This window comes from Budorcas taxicolor, chromosome 3 (genome assembly GCF_023091745.1).
Source record: "Budorcas taxicolor isolate Tak-1 chromosome 3, Takin1.1, whole genome shotgun sequence".
NCBI classification, from domain to species: domain Eukaryota; kingdom Metazoa; phylum Chordata; class Mammalia; order Artiodactyla; family Bovidae; genus Budorcas; species Budorcas taxicolor.
In genome coordinates, this window is record NC_068912.1 from 10,103,434 (window position 1) to 10,115,333 (window position 11,900).

Below are 11,900 nucleotides of genomic sequence, written 5' to 3' on the forward strand. Positions count from 1 at the left end.
AAACTCATGTCCATCGAGTCGGTGATGCATCCAACCATCTCATCCTCTGTCATCCCCTTCTCCCTCTGCCTTCAATCTTTCCCAGCATCAGGGTCTTTCCCAAGGAGTCAGTTCTTCGTATCAGGTGGCCAAAGTATTGGAGTTTCAGCTTCAGCATCAGTCCTTCCAGTGAATACTCAGGACTGATTTCCTTTAGGATTGACTGGTTGGATCTCCTTGCAGTCCAAGGGACTCTCAAGAGTCTTCTCCAACACCACAGTTCAAAAGCATCAATTCTTCAATGCTCAGCTTTCTTTATACTCCAACTTTCATATCTGTACATGACTACTGGAAAAACCATAGCTTTGACTAGATGGACCTTTGTGGCAAAGCAATATCTCTGCTTTTTAATACGCTGTCTAGGTTGGTCATAGCTTCTCTTCCAAGGAGCAAGTGTCCTCTTCGAATGAGCAAGCCGACTGCAGACGGCTGCGGTCACTGTCTGCAGTGATCCTGGAGCCCAAGAAAATAAATTCTCTCACTGTTTCCATTGTTTCCCATCTATTTGCCATGAAGTGATGGGACTTCCAGTACTCTTGCCTGGAAAATCCTATGGATGGAGGAGCCTGGTAGGCTGCAATCCATGGGGTCACTAACAGTCGCACACGACTGAGCGACTTCACTTTCACTCTTCACTTTCACGCATTGGAGAAGGAAATGACAACCCACTCCAGTGTTCTTGCCTGGAGAATCCCAGGGACAGGGGAGCCTGATGGGCTGGCGTCTATGGGGTCACACAGAGTCAGACAGGACTGAAGCGACTTAGCAGCAGCAGCAGCAGATGGGACCAGATGCATTATCTTAGTTTTCTGAATATTGAGTTTTAAGCCAACTTTTTCACTCTCCTGTTTCACTTTCATCAAGAAAGTGAAAGAAAAAAAAAAAAAGAAAGTGAAAGAGGCTCTTTAGTTCTTCTTCACTTTCTGCCATAAGGGTGGTGTCATCTGCATGCCTGAGGTTATTGATATTTCTCCTGGCAATCTTGTTTCCAGCTCCTGTTTCATCCAGCCCAGCGTTTCTCATGATGTACTTTGCATCTAAGTTAAATAAGCAGGATGACAATATACAGCCTTGGTGGATTCCTTTCCCTATTGGGAACCACTCTGTTGTTCCATGTCCTGTTCTAACTGTTGCTTCTTGACCTGCATACAGATTTCTCAGGAGGCAGGTCAGGTGGTCTGGTATTCCCATCTCTTGAAGAATTTTCCACAGTTTGTTGTGAACCACAGAGTCAAAGGCTTTGGCGTAGTCAATAAAGCACAAGTAGATGTTTTTCTGTTCAGGGAAGGGAACTCTACAGTACCTTTTTGCTTAATCCAAAGTCCAAGAGTCGCTTTTCTACCCGATTTGATTAGACTAATATCGAGTTCTAAGTTCTTGGCCCTGTGATAGTTTTAATGGGGTACAGGAAATGTGAGATAGCCAGTAGATTCTGCAGAGAAACATGCCTCTTTAGGATCTGAGAGAGCAGAGTAGACAATGAATGCCTAAATTTTAATCCCCAGCCCAGGAGCTAGGGATGCAGCAGTGAAGATGATGGATGAAAATCCTTGCCATCATCGTGCTTAAACTGCAAAGGGCTTAACGGGAGATAAAAATGATAAATAAGTAAAACATATAGTATGTCACATAGAGGTAAGGGTTGAGAGAAATGGAGGGAAAGTGGGCAGGATTTGTATATGTATGTGTGTGGGAAGGGTTGCAGTTTTATTTAGTGAGGCCAAAGAAGGCATTTCAGAGAAGATGACATGTGAGTAAAATACTGAAGTGAGAGAAAACTACCATGTTGGGTACGCCGTAACCTCCTTATTGATTACAAACGCACAGCTTCTGGTGGCTCGTGGGCAGTTTGTCCCAATTTGGCATACCCACAGCTCTGGAAAAAAATACTAAGGAAGCCAGGTAATGTGGGAAGTTGAAAGAAAGGAAGCCAGGCCAGTAAAAACAAAAACAAAAACAAAAAACCTGGCAGAAGGTAAGAGTAAACTCACCTCTGTTAAGGTCAGCGTGCCAGCAGAAAGAAGAGGGGTGGCGGGGGTGGGAATCGGAGCCTCCTGTCCCTTTAAAAATGGCGGCCCGGCACGGACCAACAATACCATTGGTTGCGCGAGCAGAGGGGGCGGGCACGGGGGGCGGGGCGCGCGGAGGCTCGGAGTCCCACCTCCTACGGCAAGTCAGAGGTGGCAAGATGGCCGCGGCTGAGGGGGACGGTGGTGTCCGGGCCGAAGCCGACCGGGAATTGGAAGAGCTTCTGGAAAGTAAGAGCCCGTCATGGGAAAGCCCCAAAGAGGGCGGATGTAAGGATCCATTCAGGGGGTTAAGTAAACCTGCGATGTTTGGGGCGGAGTAAGAAAGGCTCTCCAAAGGCTGGACGGGGGCGGAGAGTCTGACTGCGACCCTCGAGAAAATCTCTGGGTCACCCTCTCCTTCCTATGCAGCGGTAGTTGAGGAGTTCTCTCTGGGTCCCTGAACGGCCCACACTGTTGATCGCCCTTCCGGAGGGGAAGCTAACCCAGAGGACGTTTCACGCTCCCTCTCCAAACTCCCCTTACTTTAGTAAGTTCTGAAGTCTGACTTTCTCCCCACCAGCAGCAGCATTTGGTCCTCAGGGGGCAGCGAACCGAACAACCACGAATTGCTTCCATTAACTATTAGGAAGCCTGTAGTGTGTTCTTCTGTTAACTGTCCTGCCCTCCTTAACAGAAAAGACACTCCTTTTTTTCTCCCAGTCCTTAAATCCACCAGGCCCCTTTCCAGTTCTTTCATCATGTCAGAGCTCAAACCCTTCCCATTAGTTTGAAAAACAGGATGAGACAGCCTCAGGGGAAGACAGTTCACTCTGGAAAGAAGGTGGCTGTACTTTTCCTCCTCAGTTCTGCCATCCACTCCTGTCTGGTTTGGTTTCTTGTCCAGAGTGGGGCTGGTGTCTTTCCCCCTAGGCCTGGCAAATATAGTGGTGGTGAGAACACAGGCTTTTCAGGGTCGAGGTGAATATTTATTTTCTCTTGCTCAGTCACAGAGTGGGCAGGCGGAAAGATGAACAGAAATGGTGAGAAGTGCTAAGTGACTGTGTGAGTCTGCAGAGATGAGACCACAGGGAGCTCTAGCAACTCTGGGGAGGGAGACCTAAATTGAAAGAGAAAAGAGAGTTCAGGGCCCTCCCGTGGAGTATAATATGGAGTCCCTCAGTTTGTACCAGGACCCATGGGAAGCTGGTTGAAACATCTTAAGGCTTCTGCTCTCTTGCCAAAGATTATTCCTTGTAGGGCTCCAGAGTGAGTTCTAGGGGGGTTAAGGACATCTGTGTTCTCTCTTTCTCTTGAATATCTGTATGGGATTTCTAGGAACCATTAAAGTATGGCAAAGAGGCATTGTGTAGATGAACTGTCCTCTTACAGCTTTGAGAGATGTTTTTTTACACCTTAAGAGACTTCTTCCCCTGTGATTACAATATGTTAGGTAATGGGGAGGGGGAGGGAGAAGCTTATTGAGGAGTGGGTCAGGAGAAGGAGACTGAAAAAAAAGAGAGCATTTTAGGAAGGTTGGCAGCTTGAAAGATTGTTTTGTTAATGCTTTGCTCAGAAACCCCTCTAGCCTTGCATTCTCATCCATCACCAACACATACACTGTGTCTCTTGTCTCTGAAGGTGCTCTTGATGATTTCGATAAGGCCAAACCCTCCCCAGCACCCCCTCCTACCACCACGGCCCCTGATGCTTCAGGGCCCCAGAAGAGATCGCCAGGAGACACTGCCAAAGTATAAATTCCACCCACTTAAGGGATGGGGAGGGTATGGGCGTGCAGCTCCAAGCAGAGGTGGGGCAGGCCCTTGTGGGCCAGAGGGAAGTCGGGGAGGGTGCCTTGGCCTCACATTGCTGAGTGCTCTTGCAGGCCTCAGTCCTTGTGAAACAGGGACTTGAGGTTGAGTAGAGGGATCTCAAGGAAGTTCCTTAAGAAAAGAACAGATTTAAATGGTTGGATTGGGAATACCAGCCCATAGCCTTCCCTCAGTGGCCAGATGCCTTTTTGCTGTTCTCATGAAGAGAAGTAGTCAGAATGCCCAATGGAGGTGGGTAGGAGGGAAGCACTGCATCTCCCAGAGCCACTGCCTGTGGCTTCTGTCAGAAACCATGTACACTGGGGTACCAAGTAAGAGATGCGCTTTGGCCACATTCTCCCCTGCAGGATGCCCTCTTCGCCTCCCAGGAGAAGTTTTTCCAGGAACTGTTTGACAGCGAGCTGGCTTCCCAAGCCACTGCAGAGTTTGAGAAAGCAATGAAAGAGTTGGCTGAGGAAGAGCCCCACCTGGTAGAGCAGTTCCAAAAGCTTTCAGAGGCTGCTGGGAGAGTAGGTAAGGAGGAGAAACAGTGGGAAATATCTGAACAAACCTCTTGGGTTATTGTCCCTTGACAAAACCAAAATTTTTTGTAAAAGTTGACAGTAATTATGATACCACTGCCATGGGATGGGGGAGGAGATGGAAGGAAAAAGGAGACCCTGTTTAATGAAAGGGGTGAGATAGGTTGGAAAGTAACAGAAAAGATTATTGAAAAGTGATAATTTTAAAGATCAGTGTTAATGTGGGTGTCATTGTAGAAAACAAACTGAGACACAGTCCATGTAGATTTATGAAAATAACTATGAAGATAAACGTAGAGTATTCAAAGATTTGGAGTGTAGTAATTCACTAGTAAATGCTCCATGTCCAAGCTGGTAACCAGGTCAGTCTTAAGCAAGCAAACAGTTAAAATCCTGAATGACCTAGGCTCTTTTCATCTCTCCTAGGCAGTGATGCGACTTCCCAACAAGAATTCACCTCTTGCCTAAAGGAGACGTTAAGTGGACTAGCCAAGAATGCCACTGACCTTCAGGTGAGGGGGAAGATAGGGAACCACATGGGGCCCACTCACAGAGATTTCACCAGCAGAGTCTCAAAAGACAGACTCTTTTGGCTATCATCTCAAGTCTGTTCTTGCTTATTTTGCTACAGGCATGTTTAAATAGTTCTTTCCCACCCGAAAAGTTGGTTAGTGTCCCAAGAAGGTGGTATACTTGCTCATTTCTCTTCTGTTCTTTCTAGAACTCTGGCATGTCAGAAGAGGAACTGACCAAGGCCATGGAAGGGCTGGGCATGGACGAAGGGGATGGGGAAGGGACCATCCTCCCCATCATGCAGAGCATCATGCAGAACCTGCTGTCCAAGGATGTGCTGTACCCATCTCTGAAGGAAATCACAGAAAAGGTTTGTGAGCTTCTGTTTATGCTTTTCCTCCTTATTCCTCATTGTATCAATTCCCACGGGCTACTTTGTCTATTTAGAGACTGTAAAGACAGAGTAACTCAAGTGTACAAGTTCATCTGTTTTTTTTTCCCTTTGTTTATTTATTTGGAAGGGGAGAGTTAGGGGGGAGTTGTGTCTCCAAGAGAATAAAGCTACTTTACTGAGGATATTTAAGGTAGAAGGAGAAATCCTTCAGCTCTATTAATAGTTTTCTGTAAACTAGTCTAAGACTCTGTTGTTGTCTGATCTACTCCTTCTTGCATTTCCAGTTTCATTCATTTCTCCAACAAGATGTCACTGATGGTTTACTGACTTTATGCTGTGAACAATTTTAAGAGTAGTTTAAATGACGGTCTCTGGCATCAAAGGGTTTATAGTGTTACTGGAGAGACTTTTCAAAGTTGTTAAACACAAAAGAAGGAATATGTGACTGAAACCATATGTGGCCCTTAAAGCCTCAAATATTGACTGTCTGGCTCGTCACAGAAAAAGTTTGTTATAAATGGTGACCATAAATGCTAGCATAGCCAGGTGATCTGATTGATTGAAGTCAGTGCTGCTTCTCATGCTGAACTTATTTAGTTTTTCCTTCTCCTCTGTTTCTGGCCCCTTTGTGTTCTTTGTATTTTATTACCCTCACTTACGCATTCTTCACTTAATTCTTCACCACCCATTCTCTGTTTACTTAGTATCCAGAATGGTTGCAGGCTCACCAAGACTCTCTGCCTCCAGAGCAGTTTGAAAAATATCAGGAACAACATAGTGTCATGGGCAAAATATGTGAGCAGTTTGAGGCAGAGACCCCCACAGACACTGAGGCCACTCAGAAGGCTCGTTTTGAGGTGGTGCTGGATCTTATGCAGCAGGTAAGGCCTCCGTTTGCTGTCTGCCCGCTGCTTCTGTCTGCTTGAGTGTTCATTGCAGGCGGATCCTGAAAGGAGGCCACACTGCCAAACCAAAGTGGAGGAGGGAGCACAGGGGAGGCCACAAAGCATGGTCTTATCTCGTGTTCCTCTTTCTTTATTTTCCAGCTACAAGATTTGGGCCATCCTCCAAAAGAGCTTGCTGGGGAGATGGTGAGTATACCATCTTGCATACTCTAATCTGAGCCCAAGTTTCTATTATTCTGTAACCTTTAGTGATTCCACCCAAGGTAATAATAGTGGCTGCAGGGGACAGACCTTCAAAAGCGCTAACTTTTTGAAATGGGAGGAGTTATCTGAGTCCCTTCATCTCTTCTCCAGCCTCCTGGCCTCAACTTTGACCTGGACGCCCTTAATCTATCGGGCCCACCAGGTGCCAATGGTGAACAGTGTCTGATCATGTGAAACACAGCACGCTTTCTTCCCTGATTCCCAGCCGTGGGGGAACGTCTGGAGTCAGCAGAACTACTGAGAACTGAGGCAGGAGTGTCATCTACCGGAGTGGCTGCCCACTGCCATCTGTCATCCCACCCAAGATTGTGCCATACCAGCTGAGGCTTTTTCTCTTTGTAGGAATAAGGCCTGTTCTGCAGATCATTACTGTGAACCCTTCCCATTGTGGTTTCTGCTGCTAGCAAAGGCCCAGCTACCTTCCAAGTAAAGGAAGGCAACTCTTTTGGGGCAGGCACCTTTTTCCCTCTCCCAAAGTAATGTTACACAGGGCCACACTGATGTTCACTTTTGTACCCGGGGTCTTCATGCCTTGCGTCTCCTCCCTCTCTTGGACCTGGGGAGCAGGGACAGAGTCCTAAGACTCTGTATTTCTATACTTCTCTTAAGCAGGGCCTTTGGGAATGAGTGCAGAGAAACTGAGCCTGGGCTGGGGCCGTAGGTCTGTCACCACGCCCTCTTGCCTTCAGACTGTTGTGAATTCTCCAAAGTAAGTGCATCTAATCACAGGTTGAAAGAGAAGCCCTGGAATTCTCCTCTCTCCAGGTACAGAGTCCTCAGCTCCCTGTCCAGCCTGAGAACTCAAGCAGCTGCCCTGGTTCTTTCTATAATGCTATGTGATCTGGGTGAACTCAGCCCTTGACTTTCCTTTACCTCCTACCTCACCTCTCATCTCTCTACTTTAAATAACTCTTCATTCCAACCCTTCTCTGAGCCCAAACTGTGAAGAAAAAGGGCCTGTCCTGTTTCCCCTGTTCCAGTCCATCCACCACTCTCACCAGCCCTGCTGTCTCGCTGGCAGGCGTGTATAATTATATAGTGTCATGTCTAGGAAATGAATGACTGTTCTTCCCCAGTTGCATACAGTTTTCTTTTACACATTCTCACTTCTGATTTCTTTGAATGCTGCCCATTGATTCAGGGAGGTAGCTTGGGGAAAGGGAGGTGGGATGCAGCCTGCGCCCGTTTGCCTGATGAATAAATATTCTGAGTGAGGACAATAGCCTGTATTTCATCTAACTCTTTTCCTGATCTTCCTCAGCCTGTCTAAGCTGCTGTGTGAGGTATGTTGGCTTAACATTGCTGGGTTCTGCCATCACGTCTCTTCCCAGCTCAGTCTGCACCTCAGTTGGCAGAGTAGACTGAATGACCATCTTTCCTCATTTTCTCTGGTTTTGAAGCCTTTCAATTGGTATTGAATTTTAACATTTTATATTATTATGTTAATGTTAGTAATGTATTATTAACATGCTTTCTAAATTTTTTTTTGTTGGAGCTGACCTTGCTTTTCACTATGGGAGCCAGTGAATCTGTAGATCTTGGGTACCACATGTTGGTGGATACTCTGGTTCAGACCAGCTGGCTGTCCTGGTTCAGCACTCAGAAAATAGCCACCAGAGTAAATTTGTACTTAGACCATTTGTGGCACTCTGATCACCTGACATGACACTTTCCCTTGGGTTAAGACTTTTCTCCCCTTAAGATCCCCCACACGTTCTGTGGTATTGGTGAGGAAGGAAATATTTTTAAGACCTCAGGCTGTTTAGGAAGGTCCAGCTATTGTACCTTAGAGTATGGAAGAGCCCAGGCCTGAGTCTGAGACTCCTCGCCTTCGCAAGGGATGGGAGAGTACAAGCAGACCTGTGCTGATGGCCACAGGACATGAATGGCCAAAATTCTCTCCTTACAGCTCCAGCCAAAAACTGAACGAGGATGGGAAGGGGGGTGGGAAGGGCAAAAGGGCCCTGCCCCTTGACCCATGTGTCTGTTTCCTTTTACACATTCTCACTTCTGCCGGCCTGGCCAGGACTTACTCCAGGAACCTAAACAGGTACCACCTTAGTTTTGTTCCGGAGACATTCATGTTGATTTTGATTTTGATTGAACATGAATAGATTGGCCTCAGGTTACTGTCTGTTCCAAAAATACTATTTGAACTATTCTAGGGCTCATGGAAAGATAGAGCAGTCTTTCTCTAACTAGTAAAGGTCCTTGGTAAAGGACCAGGCGTTTTGTTTTACAAGTATCCTGTCCTCTGCCCACCAGTATGTTTTCCATATGCACAGTTCATACTGTGGGCTACCCACCATATAAGTCTGACAACACCAAATTGACCAAATCCCTTCTGCCTGATAAAGCCACTCCTTATGCATTCAGATATTATAGCAATGTCAGAATGTAGGGACTTCCCTGACAGTCCAGTGGTTAAGGCTCAACACTGCCAATACATAGGGCACCAGTTTGATCCCTCGTCAAGGATTTAAGATCCCACATGCCACACGGCACAGCCTAAATGAATAAATATGAAAAAATAAAATGCTAAAAAGTTTCTAAAAACTGAATTTCTAATTCCTCTTGTCACAGAGTGGGAAACTACTCACGGACCAGCACAAATTTCTAACCACCTGAGTAGCTCTGCTCTGGGGCCCTCCTCAGTCTCTCCACAGCTGCATCAGCCAAATAGATACATTTCTGTACTTGTTCCATCTGAGTGTTGCTTTTAATGAACTTTTTCTTTAGCAAGAATGTGTCACTGTAAGGAAGTTTCTAGTATTTTTCTAGCCTTCCTTTTGCTACTTAAAATAACCATTACAAAGCCTAGCTTTCAGTTGTGCATGAAGTGTTTATGCTACTGTCAGACTTTAAAGGAAATGCCCCCTTGTTCCAAAATTCTGTACATTAGAAAACAAATTCGTGGTTGTTGAGATGGTTTAATGAATTAAGAGTCAAGTTAATACTGTGATAATGGGGTCAATTTCCTATGATTTTTGGAACACCCTGGTAAGGGCCCCATGTGTGTGTACTAAGTCGCCTCAGTCGTGTCTAACTCTTTGCGACCCCATGGATTATAGCCTGCCAGGCTCCTCTGTCCATAGGATTCACCAGGCACAAGAATGCTGGAGTAGGTTGCCCTGCCCTCTTCCAGGGGATCTTCCTGACCCAGGGATTGAACCCACAGCCCAGGGATACCATGAGACACTTATAATATGCTATTGAGGTGGCTTTTGGGGAGCTTAGGAGAAATGATGGCCCACACTAAATCAGCTAAAGATGACAGACCATATGAGAAGTGATCAAAAGTCTTAGCAGAAGTATGCACGCAAGAATGAATGTATATTTCACTGGAAAATCCACCTGCTGCCTGTTTTTCAGGAAGGCCTTAGGAAAATTTTTTACAAAGGAAAGGCCCTGATGAAGGGGTCACCAGCATGTTTGAGAAGTTAAGAAGGGTTGTCTCTGGGTGGAGGCTGATGGAAGAGGATGTTGTTTAAGAACTGGTTTCCCTGGTAGTGGTGGGGATGATAGGATCCTAGCATTTGCCTCCGAAAGCAGAGACCAGATGGCAACACTTCACTCTCAGAAGCAGAGTGAATGAATTTCCATAAGGGCAGCATGGTCAAAGAGGAGGAGACTAATGGAAAGTGAGTCCTAGAGGCCATAGATAGACAGTCAAGGAGGATAAATCAATTTACATATAATTAAGAGTAGCCAAGAATGGTTGAACAGATGACTGAGGTCAGTAACTTCAATGAAAGGTCACAATTCCTTGCCCAGTTTCTAGGCTTGAGACAGTCTTCAGACTAAACTCTTCAGCTGACCACATCATTTACTTAGTTAACCACACACTCAGGAAAGAGTACCTTTTTTTAGTTGGAATACAAGCACTGCCACACACCTATCCCTGCATCCCCCCACCCCAACCCAATTACAGTAGGAAAATATGGGATCAGATAATAAATGGAGTGCTTGCCCAAGTCTGTCTCACAGTGGGTCCAAAAATCTATAGTTATTTTTCCAGTTGCCATAGGTAATCCGAATGGACATATTTGGCAGTCGGCAGAAAGCCCAAGTAGAACCCCTAAAACTACACCACCACCTCTGCCGAAAATAGTAAATAAGTACTATTGCATTCTGGGGAAAATGGCAGCAATTAGTTATACTCTTTAAGAGTTAAAAAGGGTACAGGGTGTTGGTCCCCATCATATCCTCGTTTAGTCTCACCATCTGGCCCTTGCAAACACTGAGTGAGATACGGTGGGCTAAAATGGACTGCTGTAAACTTGCGCAGTTAGTAGTCCTGACCCTTACAACTGTAGGGTCTGTTCTGGCCCTTACAACTAGGACTTGGCATTCTGGTTGAACACAACAAATCTTACATTGGATGAGCTTCATCTCTGGCTTGTAGAGATAACAAGATGCTTCACCTGCAAACACATGTTGAGTCCACGAGAGAAACACACTCCCTTGTGGGCCATCTCAAGAGGCTGGACACATCTACTGGAGAGTGACGCAGCCTCTGATACAGGTATGTGGCTCTTAATGTGTACTATTTGGCCTTTTTTTTTAACAAAAAGTTTCCCAATCTAGTGAGTATGTTCTTTCAATATTAATCAGGAGGAAGTATCAGAAGTAGTTGGAGCTGCAGTTGCTGGTCAACAATATATGTTTTGGTTTTAATACAGAGTTATGTTAGTTCTTCCTCTCCCTGTCACATACAGTCCAAAAGAATCTGGATATGCTGTAATATATCCCATTTGTTTCCTTTATTAAGCTTAATGCTACTCAGGTATTGAGGATGTGCTAATCAGATCTGATGAACAAACAGTGTCAATTATTCTGGATTCCTTGTTGAGACACATAAACTCCAGAGGGTAGAAGATAAATTCTTCAAAAGATGCAGGGCCCTGCCATGTTGGTTAAGTTTCTACGTGTCCAGTGATCCTTTCTAAGGTAAATATAAGTTATTGTATCTTGTGCCTTTTACCCTAAGAAGCATAAGACCTTGGTAGGCATATTACAGTTTTGGAGGCAGCATAGTCTGAGCTTACGAATACAATAATGGCCTTCACAGCAGGTCCAGACTACCATACAAGCAGTCCTGCTGCTTGGGTCATAACACTTGGAAAGTTCCATGGTACTAGAGGTACCTGTGGTAAGAAAAGATGTGTGAATTGTCTGGCAATCCACAGTAGGAGAATTCCAGCACAGATCTCTAGGGTTCTGGAGTAAGGTGGTTGTTTCTGCAGTAGAGAAAGTTTCACCATTGCAAAGCATCTCCTGGCATACTGTTAGGTCCTGAAAGAAATTCAGTGTCTGACCACAAAATATCAAGTGACTATGTGACCAGTTGCCCATATAAATAGCATGTTATTGTCAGACATGCCAAGTCATAAGATTGGGTGGATACAGTAACTATATTTTACAGT

General features: G+C 45.5%; 1 protein-coding gene across 1 annotated transcript; it reads left to right on the forward strand.

Moving 5' to 3' along the window:
* Positions 1 to 2,227: 2,227 nt before the first annotated feature.
* Positions 2,228 to 7,872, forward strand: PEX19 (peroxisomal biogenesis factor 19). Its single transcript, XM_052636888.1, has 8 exons — positions 2,228 to 2,297; positions 3,687 to 3,796; positions 4,225 to 4,390; positions 4,825 to 4,910; positions 5,120 to 5,281; positions 6,010 to 6,186; positions 6,352 to 6,396; positions 6,565 to 7,872. The coding sequence occupies exons 1-8, from the start codon at positions 2,228 to 2,230 to the stop codon at positions 6,646 to 6,648; spliced, it is 900 nt and encodes a 299-aa protein (XP_052492848.1). The 3' UTR covers positions 6,649 to 7,872.
* The last annotated feature ends 4,028 nt before the right edge of the window (positions 7,873 to 11,900 follow it).

What these genes read in the sequence shown, in the direction of transcription:
- PEX19 (XM_052636888.1), top strand. Translation starts at nt 2,228, where the DNA reads ATGGCCGCGGCTGAGGGGGACGGTGGTGTCCGGGCCGAAGCCGACCGG. An exon ending in AGAGGCTGCTGGGAGAGTAG is followed by an intron (nt 4,391 to 4,824) that starts GTAAGGAGGAGA and finishes CATCTCTCCTAG; the next exon opens with GCAGTGATGCGACTTCCCAA. An exon ending in AGAATGCCACTGACCTTCAG is followed by an intron (nt 4,911 to 5,119) that starts GTGAGGGGGAAG and finishes TGTTCTTTCTAG; the next exon opens with AACTCTGGCATGTCAGAAGA.